Source organism: Rhagoletis zephyria, unplaced genomic scaffold, assembly GCF_001687245.7.
Source record: "Rhagoletis zephyria isolate East Lansing unplaced genomic scaffold, Rhagoletis_zephyria_1.1 Rzeph_scaffold_00902, whole genome shotgun sequence".
NCBI classification, from domain to species: domain Eukaryota; kingdom Metazoa; phylum Arthropoda; class Insecta; order Diptera; family Tephritidae; genus Rhagoletis; species Rhagoletis zephyria.
Genome location: NW_016157986.1, coordinates 108978 through 121352, shown reverse-complemented (window position 1 = coordinate 121352; position 12375 = coordinate 108978). Strand labels below are relative to the sequence as shown.

Sequence of the window (12375 nt, the reverse complement as noted above, 5' to 3'; positions counted from 1 at the left end):
GGGCGTGGCTACGCCCATTTTCAAAAAAATGTTAATATTCTTATTTTTCGTCTAAAATTTATTATAAATATCAATTTTGAGTGCATTATCTTCAGTAGTTACTAAAATATCGCAGTTTTTGTATTTCTGAAAACTACCGTTATATGGGAGGTAGGCGTGGTTATAGTCCGATTTTGCCCATTTTCAATGCCATCCGTCCTACGCCCGAAAGAAGTGCACATACCAAGTTTCGTTAAGATATCTCAATTTTTACTCGAGTTATCGTGTGCACAGACGGACAGACGGACGGACGGACGGACAGACAGTCACCGCTTAATCGATTTCTCTTTTCATCCTGATCATTTATGTATACATTTGTCTATATCTATCTCGATTCGTTTTGCCTGTTACAAACAACCGTTATGTGAACAAAGTTATAATACCCTTGTGCACAAGTGCGCTCGGGTATAAAAAAAGATTTTCCGTACGTTTCACAGGCAGTTAAAAAATGCGTATGATTTTCGTCACGAAATTGATATCATAAATTTTGTGTTTCTAGTTCAGCTTTCGTCACTCGAAACTTTTACCCCAAAGAGGTGTTTTATTTGATATCAATTATTTTGGGGTAGCAAATTTAAAATCGATGAAAATACAAACAATAATCTAAATGTTTTATTTTTCTCAAATAAATTGCTAACCAATTTGTACCAAACTCGGTGTGGTTATTGTACTTGCCACATAGAAGCAAAACGTTGAAACTTATTGAAATCGAACTAAAATTACGGCCGCTTTTCATATAACAGTAAATTTCAGATATGCTTGAAACTTCAATATTTCGAAATTTAAGGACGCCAATTTACTCAAAATGGATACACCTCGGTTTACCATGTAGCGGTAGCTTTCGGAAAGGTGAAAAACATATATTTAATACTTGCGCCGGGTATTTAATGTTCGGCTCCGCCCGAACTTAGACTTTTTTACTTGTTATTTATTCGGAACGTTGCGAAATTCCGTTTCAAAGCAGTTAAAAAATGCGTATGATTTTCGTCACGAAATTGATATCATAAATTTTGTGTTTCTAGTTCAGCTTTCGTCACTCGAAACTTTTACCTCAAAGAGGTATTTTATTTGATATTACATACAAAAAATTCTTGCGCATTTTCATTTGACCAATCATTCCTTCCTTATTTATCCATCGATTTTCTTCATTGGTAGCTTCCTTTTTTTTTTGTAAAAACACAGGCTTTCATATAAAATAAAAAAAATTTACAGAAAAATCCTAATTTTTTATTATTCCTCTGTTAAAATTTGAATAATTTAAAAAAAGCATAAAATTAAGAATTACTAATTAGTTTTTCAGATACAATCAGGCATGTCGAAGAGTGATGTATATACGGTTTATGGAGAATTTGACTAGCTTTACTTCGTATTACGATCGTTCAATTAGTTCGAAAGATATATGTGATTAACCATTCTTTTCTAAGCTGAATAACGGTAAATTCGCAAAATATCTCAGAAAGTTATACATAGAGAAAAAAATTAACTTGATTTTCGGAGTCACTGAGCGATTTCATATAGGAATTGGATAGTGGCATAGGGTGAACAACAAAAAATGTGATGTGGTATTATCGAAGATATTGCTTCTTGAAGCTGATCTCGACATTTTGTTTTAAGATTTAGTATCGAAAATTGAATGGGAAGCTGATAGCACACATGTCATAATAGTTCGTTCAATACATTTTTAACACTTTTTCAAAACTTCCAAAAGCAAATTCGAAAAGGTCAAAACAAAGAGTGAATAAAAAAATTTCCCGCTGTGAATTTTCAGAGCTATATATTTTTAATATTCACCACAAAATTGTACTAAAAACATTTGAGTAGTAGTATAGTATATTGTGAAAGAAATTGCATAAAAAATTCAATTGCACAAAAAATGCCAACACCGTTTCGTCTGCCTTGACGCTTTCATTAAAAAATTACAAGCCGTGCACGATAGCCTTGTGGAACGAAACTGCAAATATTGCCACACATCACAAACCCTTTATGTGTGTACAGCATAACTCCATAATTTGGCTCTCACAGAGCCTAGATTTCTACTTTGGCTCAAATTAAAGATCTTAAATAACGTTACAACGTACTCGTTGTTCGAGGGGTATAAATGCAAACAATTTTTTTTTAAGAAATCCGGTGTTTTTTCAGAAGAACACTATTTTGGGCCAATTTGTTTAAAATCAGGGAGTAATTATGGTTCCATGGAAATATTTTTCCAAGAAAGAGAATATAATTTGCTTTCAGTTCAAAAATGCGCACCGCTTCTCGCTTTAGAAAGCTGATGCTGCATTGGAAAAATGTTTTCCTATTAACGGAAATTTATTCCGTCTTTTTTTTTCAATTCTAACCTCATTCTAACCAAATTTTGCGAGTTGTGAAAGATGATTATCAGCCAAGAAAAAAAAAAAAACTCTTCGGTGGCATTCTGAAAACTTCGTTAGAAAACTATGAAGAAGACGAATTGGATATTGAAACTGAGGCTTCATCAAGTTTTCTAAGGGAAATTCGAACGCAAACTCTTCTGACGGGCCTAAAGGAGTAAGGATGCAGAACAAACATCGATGTATCGGAAACAAAAGCCAGCCCAGAAAGCGTTCCTCACTCTAGAAAAATGGTCAATAGAGAGCGAGTACCTTCCACTTTTGGGTCGTAAATGTCTTCTTCATCGTGCCCGAAACAGCCCGGAGTCTTTTCCGGGCAGAAATGTGCTGTTCTTTGTTTACATCCGAAAGCAAATTTTGTAAAATACAAAAATGGAAAATTGCACTTTTGTTTCAGAAATGAACGTATTTGCTAATTTTATTAGCCATATAAGATAAATACATATAAAATCCTTGTTTTGAGCTGATTTGTTGATTCCGGGCACGAAATGTGTTTTTTGCGTTCCTCACGCTCTGGGCACTTTTAAGACGTGCTGGAACCTTTTTGACACTTGTGAGAGATTAACTTGTTTTTACGCTCTAATTACTGAAACTGCCCGGAAAGCGTGTGGGACAAACCTAATAATGTGACGTCACACCCAGTTGCTCTCAGATCGATAGGCGCAGTCTTTTATTATATCATTCATCACTCCTACCGCCTCTGCTAATGTTGTTGAGACTTTGGTGTCCAGTTGTCTTAATGTTTGTTTTTAAATTCTCTGTTGACTACCCCATCTTAGCAGACCCAGCATTTTCCGTGTGCAACTGGTATAGCTGTTATTACCATTGCACGATTGCCCAAGCGGACGATCGTGTGGGAAGCGGATGATTGCGTCCCTAATAATAGGACTATAAATGGAAAAGGTTATCAAATTAGAATGGTCTCTCACTTTTCCAAATAAATATTTTTAGTGGTTATCCTCTCTTCAATATTTATATAATTTCTTGGAAAAGCAATAATACAATATTCTGAAGGTGCACCAAATAAAAATGGTTTGGAAATACGTACTAAGTGCTGTAGATCAACAAATTTTTATGAAATGTATACAAATGTATTTCTAAGCAGCTTTTTTCAGCAAGGTGTAATTTTGTTTAAAAAAGTGATTAATCAAAACATAGTTCCTTAATCTGCCACAGATATTGCTTAATTTGTTTTTTGTCGGAGTTAACACGTGAAGAACACAACAGAAAAAGTAACCTCATATCAAATTATCATAATGATGAATATCCGTAATACTTACATACATATGTATGTATTTGCTTTATGAAATTACAGTGACTATAATGGGCACCAAAATTGATGAGGGAAGTGAGAATTACAAGGAGGTTATGAATGCATTTAACATGTAAGTACATTGTCAGCATTCAAATACGATTCCATTCCTTCTACATAAATTACTACATTTGTATATTACATCCTACAGCTTAGTTCATCGTACGGCACAGAATTCAGTTTACTCCTCCGTGGGTTTGGGATTTCTAACTTTAACGCCAGAGTACAAAAAAACACTTAAATATTTAAGAGAGTTAGTATGCGATGTAAGTACAACAACACTTAGTAAAAATAAAATGAATTCATCGATTGAATAAATTACAAATGTTCTTCATGTTCATTAACTTGCAGTTGATCAAGAAAAATCCCTCTCTCAAAGCCGAGTCGGATGAATACGAAGACGGCAAGCAAGCGCTAGTTAATTTGGCGGTAAAAGCTATGAAACAAGGACTATTCACTGCCAGCGATGTGGAAATCGAGAGTTTTACAATGATTGCTGCGGTAAAAATTAAAAAAAAAAACATATATAAATAGATGTACATTAGACTGCATCTCCAAAAAAGGCTGCGGTTTTTCGCTAGTTGCGGAATTGCAAAACTTATTATATTTTAAGTCGTCCACCAAAATATCTCGGAAAAATATTAAGGTTTAAGCGAGCTGGACCGATTTGAAAATACCTCCATAAATGGGGGTTTTTTTATTAATAGGTAATAATAGTTTCTTAAAGATGTTTTTTGAAAAAATCTCCTCAAATTACAAAACGGTTTAAGCTTAAAAAATTTATTTATTTATTTAATAATAATAATAGATTGGCGCTCAAACATATGTTAGTGTTTGGCCGAGCTTCTCCTCCGATTTGTGGCGTGCGCTTTGATGTTGTCACAGAAAGCGGAGGGACCTACAGTTTAACGCCGCCTCCGAGCGGCGATTGTATTTTTATAAGAAGCTGGTTTTTTTCATGGCAGTAATACACTCGGAGGTTTGCCATTGCCTGCCGAGGGACGACCGCTGTTAAGAAAAAACTTTTTCTATATTTTTTTGCGATGTTGCTTTGACCAGGGCTTCAACCCAGGCGTTGCGGGATGGAAGCGCGCACTGCTTACCACTACACCACAGCAGCCAGTTATTTAAGTTTTTCTTATACCAATCTTTGAAAAAGTCAAAAAACAGCATCAAAAATCTCATTATTACGATTCCGTTAACATTTTTTTTTAATTTTTATTTTTTGTAAATTTTCTAAGCTTAAACAGTTTTGTCATTTGAGGGAATTTTTTCAAAAAACATCTTTAAGAAACTATTTTGATTCATAGAAAACTCTATTTTTGGAGATATTTTCAAATCGGTCCAGCTCGCTTAAATCTTAATATTTCTCCGAAAAATTTTGGTCTGTGTCTTAAAATATAATAGATTTTATAATTCCAATGGAAAAACAGTACCGATTTTTTTGTATGGGGAGTGATGCAGTCTAATATACATCCATATCGTTACAATGCAAAGAAGGTGTAATGGTTCATAAATAAGAATATTTATTGTCTAAGATCCGAATAAGGCATGTCCATGACCCATCTGTTTAATGGGTGAAATCTATTTTTTCTGAATTTTAACGTGGTAGTAAATAATTCTCGAGTTGGCCGGCTAGAAAGATCCTGCCCAGGATATTTTCAATTAAATATTCAAAAACCATTATTTTTTTGAAGTGAAACTTTTTAATCGAGTTCGGAAATGGTTGCGTTACATATTCAACATCAAGTCATAAAATCTGTATCTTTCGATCAATATTCAAAAATGAGGTCTCACATGGAATGCCTTGTCCTTCGGGTGTGCAACATAGCTTTAGTTCCATGAAAGAAGTTCCCCCATGTTCTCTGTCGCCGATGGTTGCGTTAAATATTTAACACCGAATCATAATGTCTGTATCGTTCGTTCGTTTTTAAAGAATGGGGTGTCAAATGAAAGGGCTCGACATGTAGATGTGTAATATGATTTTAGTTTTTTAAAGGGTTGCCATATATACGAAAATCAAATTCAAATTATTTATTAAAATAAATAAAGTATCCCAATATGGGTATCAAAAGAAATGGTTTTGAATAAAGATGAAGATGAAGATGAAGATGAAGATGAAGATGAAGATGAAGATGAAGATAAGTAGACTGTTATGATCGACCTATAATTCTCGCAGGAGATTTCAACGTCAACTTTTCGCTGGCCAAATCTGATGAACTGACAAGATTAGTTAAAGGAAAATTTTTACTGAAAATGGTTAATTGTAGAAATGATCCAACAACCAAAGGAGCGGCTACCATTGATGCAGGTTTTTTCCAGAAATATCAATAATATTGAAATAAAACATTTCATATCTTACTTTAGTTACCACAATATACTAGTTAATATTGTAGATATGAATATTTTCTTAGCCAGTTAAATTTAGCAGTTGGTTATTAAAATATATTTTGTATATTAGTAAATATGCACATGTTATGTATGTTTATCGCACATTTATTTCTTCTGGAATTTCCTATATTAAGCTTCACTTCTTCCGCGCGTAGAGCCTACGCGCACTAAGTTTTTTTTATTTTGCATTCATTTGTTTAATGAACGAATAACTCTTATGAGACTTTACAAAGTGTCTTTGTGTTGTATTCGATCACAAGCTTTCATTCAGTAGCCATATCATTCCATCATTGCTAAATCATACTCCTTAATTGGCTTTGTGCGTCGTAAACCCACGAAATTTTCTAATCCATATATGTACCTTAAAGCTATTGTTCACAGGTATTGTCCGTTCACAACTTAAATATGCTATCTATGCTGCTGGTAATTCTTAAATTTGTTCTTCGGTCCTTGAAGTTTCAGAACCCTATAACCTCCTACACATTTCGTCTTATGTTAATTAATCTTAAGTCATTGGAAACCCGTAGAGCTCCCTTGCTAGATATATTTATATATAATATTGTCAGTGGAGGGTTCGAATGTCCGTATCTTATCGAGAGGATTAGATTTATGTTCCCAAACGTTATCTTTGCAGTTCTTTCCCATTTAAAACTAAGTTTGTGAGCATTGCAAATCTTACAAGATGTATGCGAAATTTTAATTTAATTTCACGAAATGTTTCGTTATCAAAGTAAGTTGTAAATTTGTTTTAACAATCTTTCTCAGCGTTATATTATTCACCAAAATTTAGAATTTTGTTTTTAAGGTGCCCATCTCTAAATCCAAGATGAAGGATATATTTTCCGAGTATACTTGTCTAGAAATATGACAACGTAATCTACTTCGAAATAAATAAATAAAATAAAAAATTATATATCAATCGAAAGTATTAAGAAGTTCACAAAAATTTATATAAAACGATTCGTCTATTTAAATAGTTACCTTTTTAATGCACATGTTTTTTTCTAACTAAACCGTCATGTACCGTTTCGCTCCCGGTACTACCGTCAAGGTTTCGTCGGGATAATAACCCTTTCCGTCTGCTAGAGTTACAGATCAAATGATGCACAAAAAATATGCATACTTAGAATTTTGAATACCCCTAAAAATCAGGACTTAAGGTCTAAAAACGCGTTTTTATAGGTTGAGCCTCATAATTGTTCGTAACTAAATTTCTGTTTTTTTCGTTCAAAAATATTTACAGTGCGTACACGGAAACCGCAACTCTCAATACGTGTAATTCCTTGATTAATACAAGTCTTTAAAACAAAAAAATTTTATAGGTGCAAGTTCAAAACAATTTAACCTCAATACCTACAACTTTCTTTTCTGATGCATGCCAGATACTCGAAATTTGAATTTTTTGCATTTGGGTAAGGCTTCCTCAAGTGGGCACCGAATTTACTAACATTAATATTTTCGAAAAGTACACAGTGTAAATTTTGTTGCCAAATTGAAATAGTTTTTTTTAAGATTAAATGAATTTTTTTTAAAGGTTTCTGTCATAAAATACTCGTCCAATAATTTGGAACGACCAAGAAAAAATGAAGCTTCTCAACCGTTAGAGAACAAATTAAAACCCAATATATACATATTTATGTACACTTGTGGTCAATTGATTAAGTTAAGTGACATTTTGATCGGTTTTGGCTATTTTTCTTTTCTTTATTTAATTTTTATTTATTTGTTTTTTTTTAAGTCTAGCTCACATAGCCACATAAATCAACATTTCAAACTTTGTACAAAAATATGAAAATACAACAAACTTTAACAACTACACCCACCAATTTTTTTTATACAGAATTCTTAGAAATATTTTAGGTAAGCAATTTTATAGCATTCAATTTTATTGGGTTGAAGTGCACATTTCAAGACGCTACAAAATAGCGTCGAGCGTCTGAATAAAATGTTTAAAGTTTTTGGGTGTAGTTGTTAAAGTTTGTTGAATTTTTATAAATGTTGTAAAAGTTTAAAATATGGATTTATGGGATGTTGGTTAAGTAATGTGCTAGACTTTTATTAAAAAAAAAATTACAAACATTAAATAGGTAAAAGGAAACTAACCAAAAATGGTTAACATATCACCTATTTTTTATTTATTTATTACAAACTGAAGCTTACAATTAAAATTGTAAGCGTAGTAAGGAAAGCTATGGCTGCTATGGCCTTCAGCTTCTTCTTTGATGTATAAATAGAGCTTTATACTAAGTGCTTATAAGTAGTTTAGTATTCCATTCTAAATTTTCAGATGCGATATATTTATTGGATAAATTTATTTAAANATTTATTTATTTATTACAAACTGAAGCTTACAATTAAAATTATAAGCCTAGTAAGGAAAGCTATGGCTGCTATGGCCTTCAGCTTCTTCTTTGATGTATAAATAGAGCTTTATACTAAGTGCTTATAAGTAGTTTAGTATTCCATTCTAAATTTTCAGATGCGATATATTTATTGGATAAATTTATTTAAATTTTGTAATATAATTTGGATATTTTTAAGAAGGCTATAATTTTATTAATATTATCGATTGTGGGGTTGAAAATGCATTGAACGGGGTCGGTGTTATGAAATATATGGTTTCTTAGTGAATTGAAGGCATAACAATCTGACACAACGTGATTAATGGAGATCGGGGCGGAGTTACGAAACTGACATGTTCTGGGGGTATTGTTGTCTATAAGGTGAAGATGGGTTAATTTTGAATGTCCCAGACGAAGTCGTGCGAGTTTAATAAAATCCATTCTGGAAAGTGATGGGTCGGCATGGTTTGCGAGGTTGCTTAAGTGAAGCCTCTGTACATTTTGCGCTTTGTACCAAGTTGAGCATTTTTGCCAAGTCTCAGATTGATATTGTTTTATGAATTTCTTCTTGAGAAATTCAACTATGTCATTAACACTTGGATTAGTAGTTGTTAAGACAGGAGCTATGGTGGCGTATTTTGATGTGCTATCAGCAAGTTCGTTACCCTTTATACGGGCATGGCCCGGGGACCATATCAGTAAAATGTTTGGGTGTTTTTTTGTAAAATACTACGAATAAAACTCGGATAGTAATCATTATTTTCGATATTGGATATAGCATCGAGAGATGAAAGTGAATCGGAACAAATTGCAAATTTACCTTTTTTGTTTTTAATTAGGTTAACAGCCGACATGATAGCAATTAATTCAGCTGTGTAGACTGTACTATATGAAGCTAGGTTAGATACTATTAGGTTTTCATTTTCGGTAGTTACACCGAATCCGATCATATTATTTCTTTGGGAGCCGTCTGTGTACATGAAGGTGTAATCCTTGAGTTCATTTTGTATATGCGCAAATGGTTGTTGATATATTATAGCGGGTGTTCCGATTTTTTTGTACTTTCGGAGTTTAGTGTTAACTATTGCTTTCTGGAACCGCCATGGGGGTATGTGGGCTAGAATAGGGTTTAGTGGTAGGTATGGAAGGTTAAGGTCTTTGCTGTTGAGAACTGCTCTACTAACTGCTGAGGGTACTCTTTTAGATGGCCTATTTTTTTTGTAGGTTTGAACCATTTTGAAGAGGGGGGTATCATAGCTGTTCATAAGTACTTTGTTTAGTTTGTTTGTGATATAGTCCCTTTTCGCTTCTATTGAGGGAATGTTAGCTTCAAAAAGCATGTTATTAATCGGGGTCGTTCTAAATGCTCCTAGTGCGGTTCTTATAGCCGCATTGTGAAATGTCATGTTGTAGAAGTGCTATGTGTGAATTCCAATTATATTGTTTGTTGAACGTGACTCCTAGTATTCTTAAAGTATCTACTTTATTTATTTGGATGTTGTTGCACTGCACAGAAGGCGAACACTGTTTTTTATGGCATATATGTAGGTGTTTGCATTTTTGTACCGAGAGTGAGGCACCAGAGTAGTTGCACCAGGAGTTAATGTCTTCGAATAAATTATTTAGATCAATACTAAGATTTTTATCCTTTTTTTGTTTAATTAAAAGATTAAAATCATCTGCATAAGCGCAGAACGAGACTTCTTTATAAAAGGAAATTGTGGCACAAAGCTTGTTGTATGCTATTAGGAATATAATTACAGATAGGGGGGAGCCTTGCGGGATCCCGTTTTGAAGTGGGTAAGTTTCGGAAAGGAGATTGTCTAATCTGACGTTAATTTTCCTATGGGTCATAAAGTTTCTTATATAGTTGCAAATTCGTGGCCCGACTTTCCACTCAAGCAGTTGATCTAAAATAGGGTGGATTCCAATTTTATCAAATGCTTTTTCGAAATCGAGTGATATTATTGACAGATGTTTTCTTGCGGATAAAGATTCTGCAACATGATGATCTACATATAATAGAGCATCTGTTAATGATTTTCCCCGCTTAAATCCAATCTGGTTGTTATGTATGAGCTTGTTATTTCGAACAAACCACCATAACCTATTTGATATAATTTTATCCAATAGTTTGGAGAAGCATGGGTTTAAGGAAATCGGCCGGTATGAATTGATTTCAGTTTTGTTTGATTTAGGTTTTAAAATAGGGGTTATTATAGTAAGTTTGTAGGATTGAGGGATATGTGATTTGAGAATGCTATTGTAGAAATTAAGTAATCTTTTTGTTACTGACAGGTAAGTTGAGAGATCATAGAATACGTTATTCGGTCGTAACCAGGTGTTTTACCTTTGAAGTTTTGCAGAGCGGATTTAAGTTCGATTAAATTTATATCTCCTTCCATTTCCAATGCTTTGGCGTCGGACGTTTGTGGAAACGCCATGTTGAGAGATATAGGTTTTTTCTCTTGAAATAACAGCGGGAAGTTACTATCATTAGATGAGTTGGACCAATGCAAGCCAAACTAATCTGCAATTTGTTTACAATCTGTAATGTTTAAAAAGGGTGCATTTCGACTCTTCAGGCAATGGATTCCGTGTTTTGTTTTATAACCACTAAGGGCCATTTGCACCATGTCTAGTTAACGCTAACTGGAGGTACATCCTTCAGTCTTCCAATGATTTTCTTTTGGATTGTTTGAGTTCCCTTTTAAAAATCGCATTAGCTCATTATTGTACCTCATCACGTTGCCTTGGTTAATGTTTCGTTTGAGGGAATTCCAGCACTTATTTTTTTCAATAAGAAGCTCTTGTAGCANGTACCTCATCACGTTGCCTTGGTTAATGTTTCGTTTGAGGGAATTCCAGCACTTATTTTTTTCAATACGAAGCTCTTGTAGCATTGAATTCCACCATGGGACATTGTGGGTGTAATTATTCGGGTTAGATTGGGGGATAGAAGCATGCGCGGCTTGAAGTATAATTTTATTGATATTTCCGGCCTCTTTATTTATATTATCTGCTACCGGGCGGTTACAGTTGTTTTTATTTGAGTGTTGCTTAAATGATTCCCAACTGGCTGTTTTAGTAATAGGTTGCTGAGCTTGGAAAAGTGATATAACTATGGGGAAGTGGTCGCTTCCATATAAGTCGTCCTGTATAGCCCAACTGCAGCTGACAGCTATAGTGGGGGAACAAATTGAGATGTTGATGTGCGTAAGAGTATTGTGTGTGCTAAAATGAGTTGGGGAATTGTCGTTAAGAATAATGGAATTAGATTGAGAAACGAAGTCAGCTAGGATTCTACCTCTGCGATTGGTGTAAACAGATCCCCAATTGGGATGCCTGCTATTGAAATCGCTATTATCAGGCTAGAGGACGTGAAAGTTCCGAGGACACTTTGCAAATTTGCTGAGTTGAAGTTTTTGTTGGGTGATATGTAAGCGGATATCACATTTAACTGTTTTTGTGAGTATATTTTTACACCGATAGCATCGAAATCGTTATTTAAGGTTCGTGCTGGATAGAATTGTGAATAAGTATGGCAACCCCTCCAAAAGCGTTGGAGGTGTTGAGGGTATAAATGGAGAAGTTAATTGGGATAGGAATGGGTGAATTGGGTTGGATATGCGTTTCCTGTAGGGCCATTACCTTTAAGTTATGTTTCTTTATTAACAACAATAGCTCATTATAATTGTTAACATAGCCTCTAATATTCCATTGTAGTATCTCAAGTTTCATATCTTAGGTTGCAGATAAAAGATCGTAACTTTTGATGTATTGTTGCTGTATACGTAAATGTAAGTCTAAGTATAGGTAAATTATAATTTGTAGTTGTGTTGTATAAGTTGATTGATAATAGATATGTGTGTGATTGATAAATAATAGTCGTAAGAAAAGGGCTAAATATTTTCTTTTG

General features: G+C 33.9%; 1 protein-coding gene across 1 annotated transcript in view; it reads left to right on the top strand.

Moving 5' to 3' along the window:
- Positions 1-12375, top strand: part of LOC108361984 (probable cytochrome P450 313a4) — a 31753-nt gene that overhangs the window by 16443 nt on the left and 2935 nt on the right. The window contains exons 4-6 of the mRNA XM_017614804.1: positions 3727-3796; positions 3875-3989; positions 4075-4224. Of these exons, the coding sequence (XP_017470293.1) occupies positions 3727-3796; positions 3875-3989; positions 4075-4224 (335 nt within the window). The remainder of the gene's footprint in view (positions 1-3726; positions 3797-3874; positions 3990-4074; positions 4225-12375) is intronic.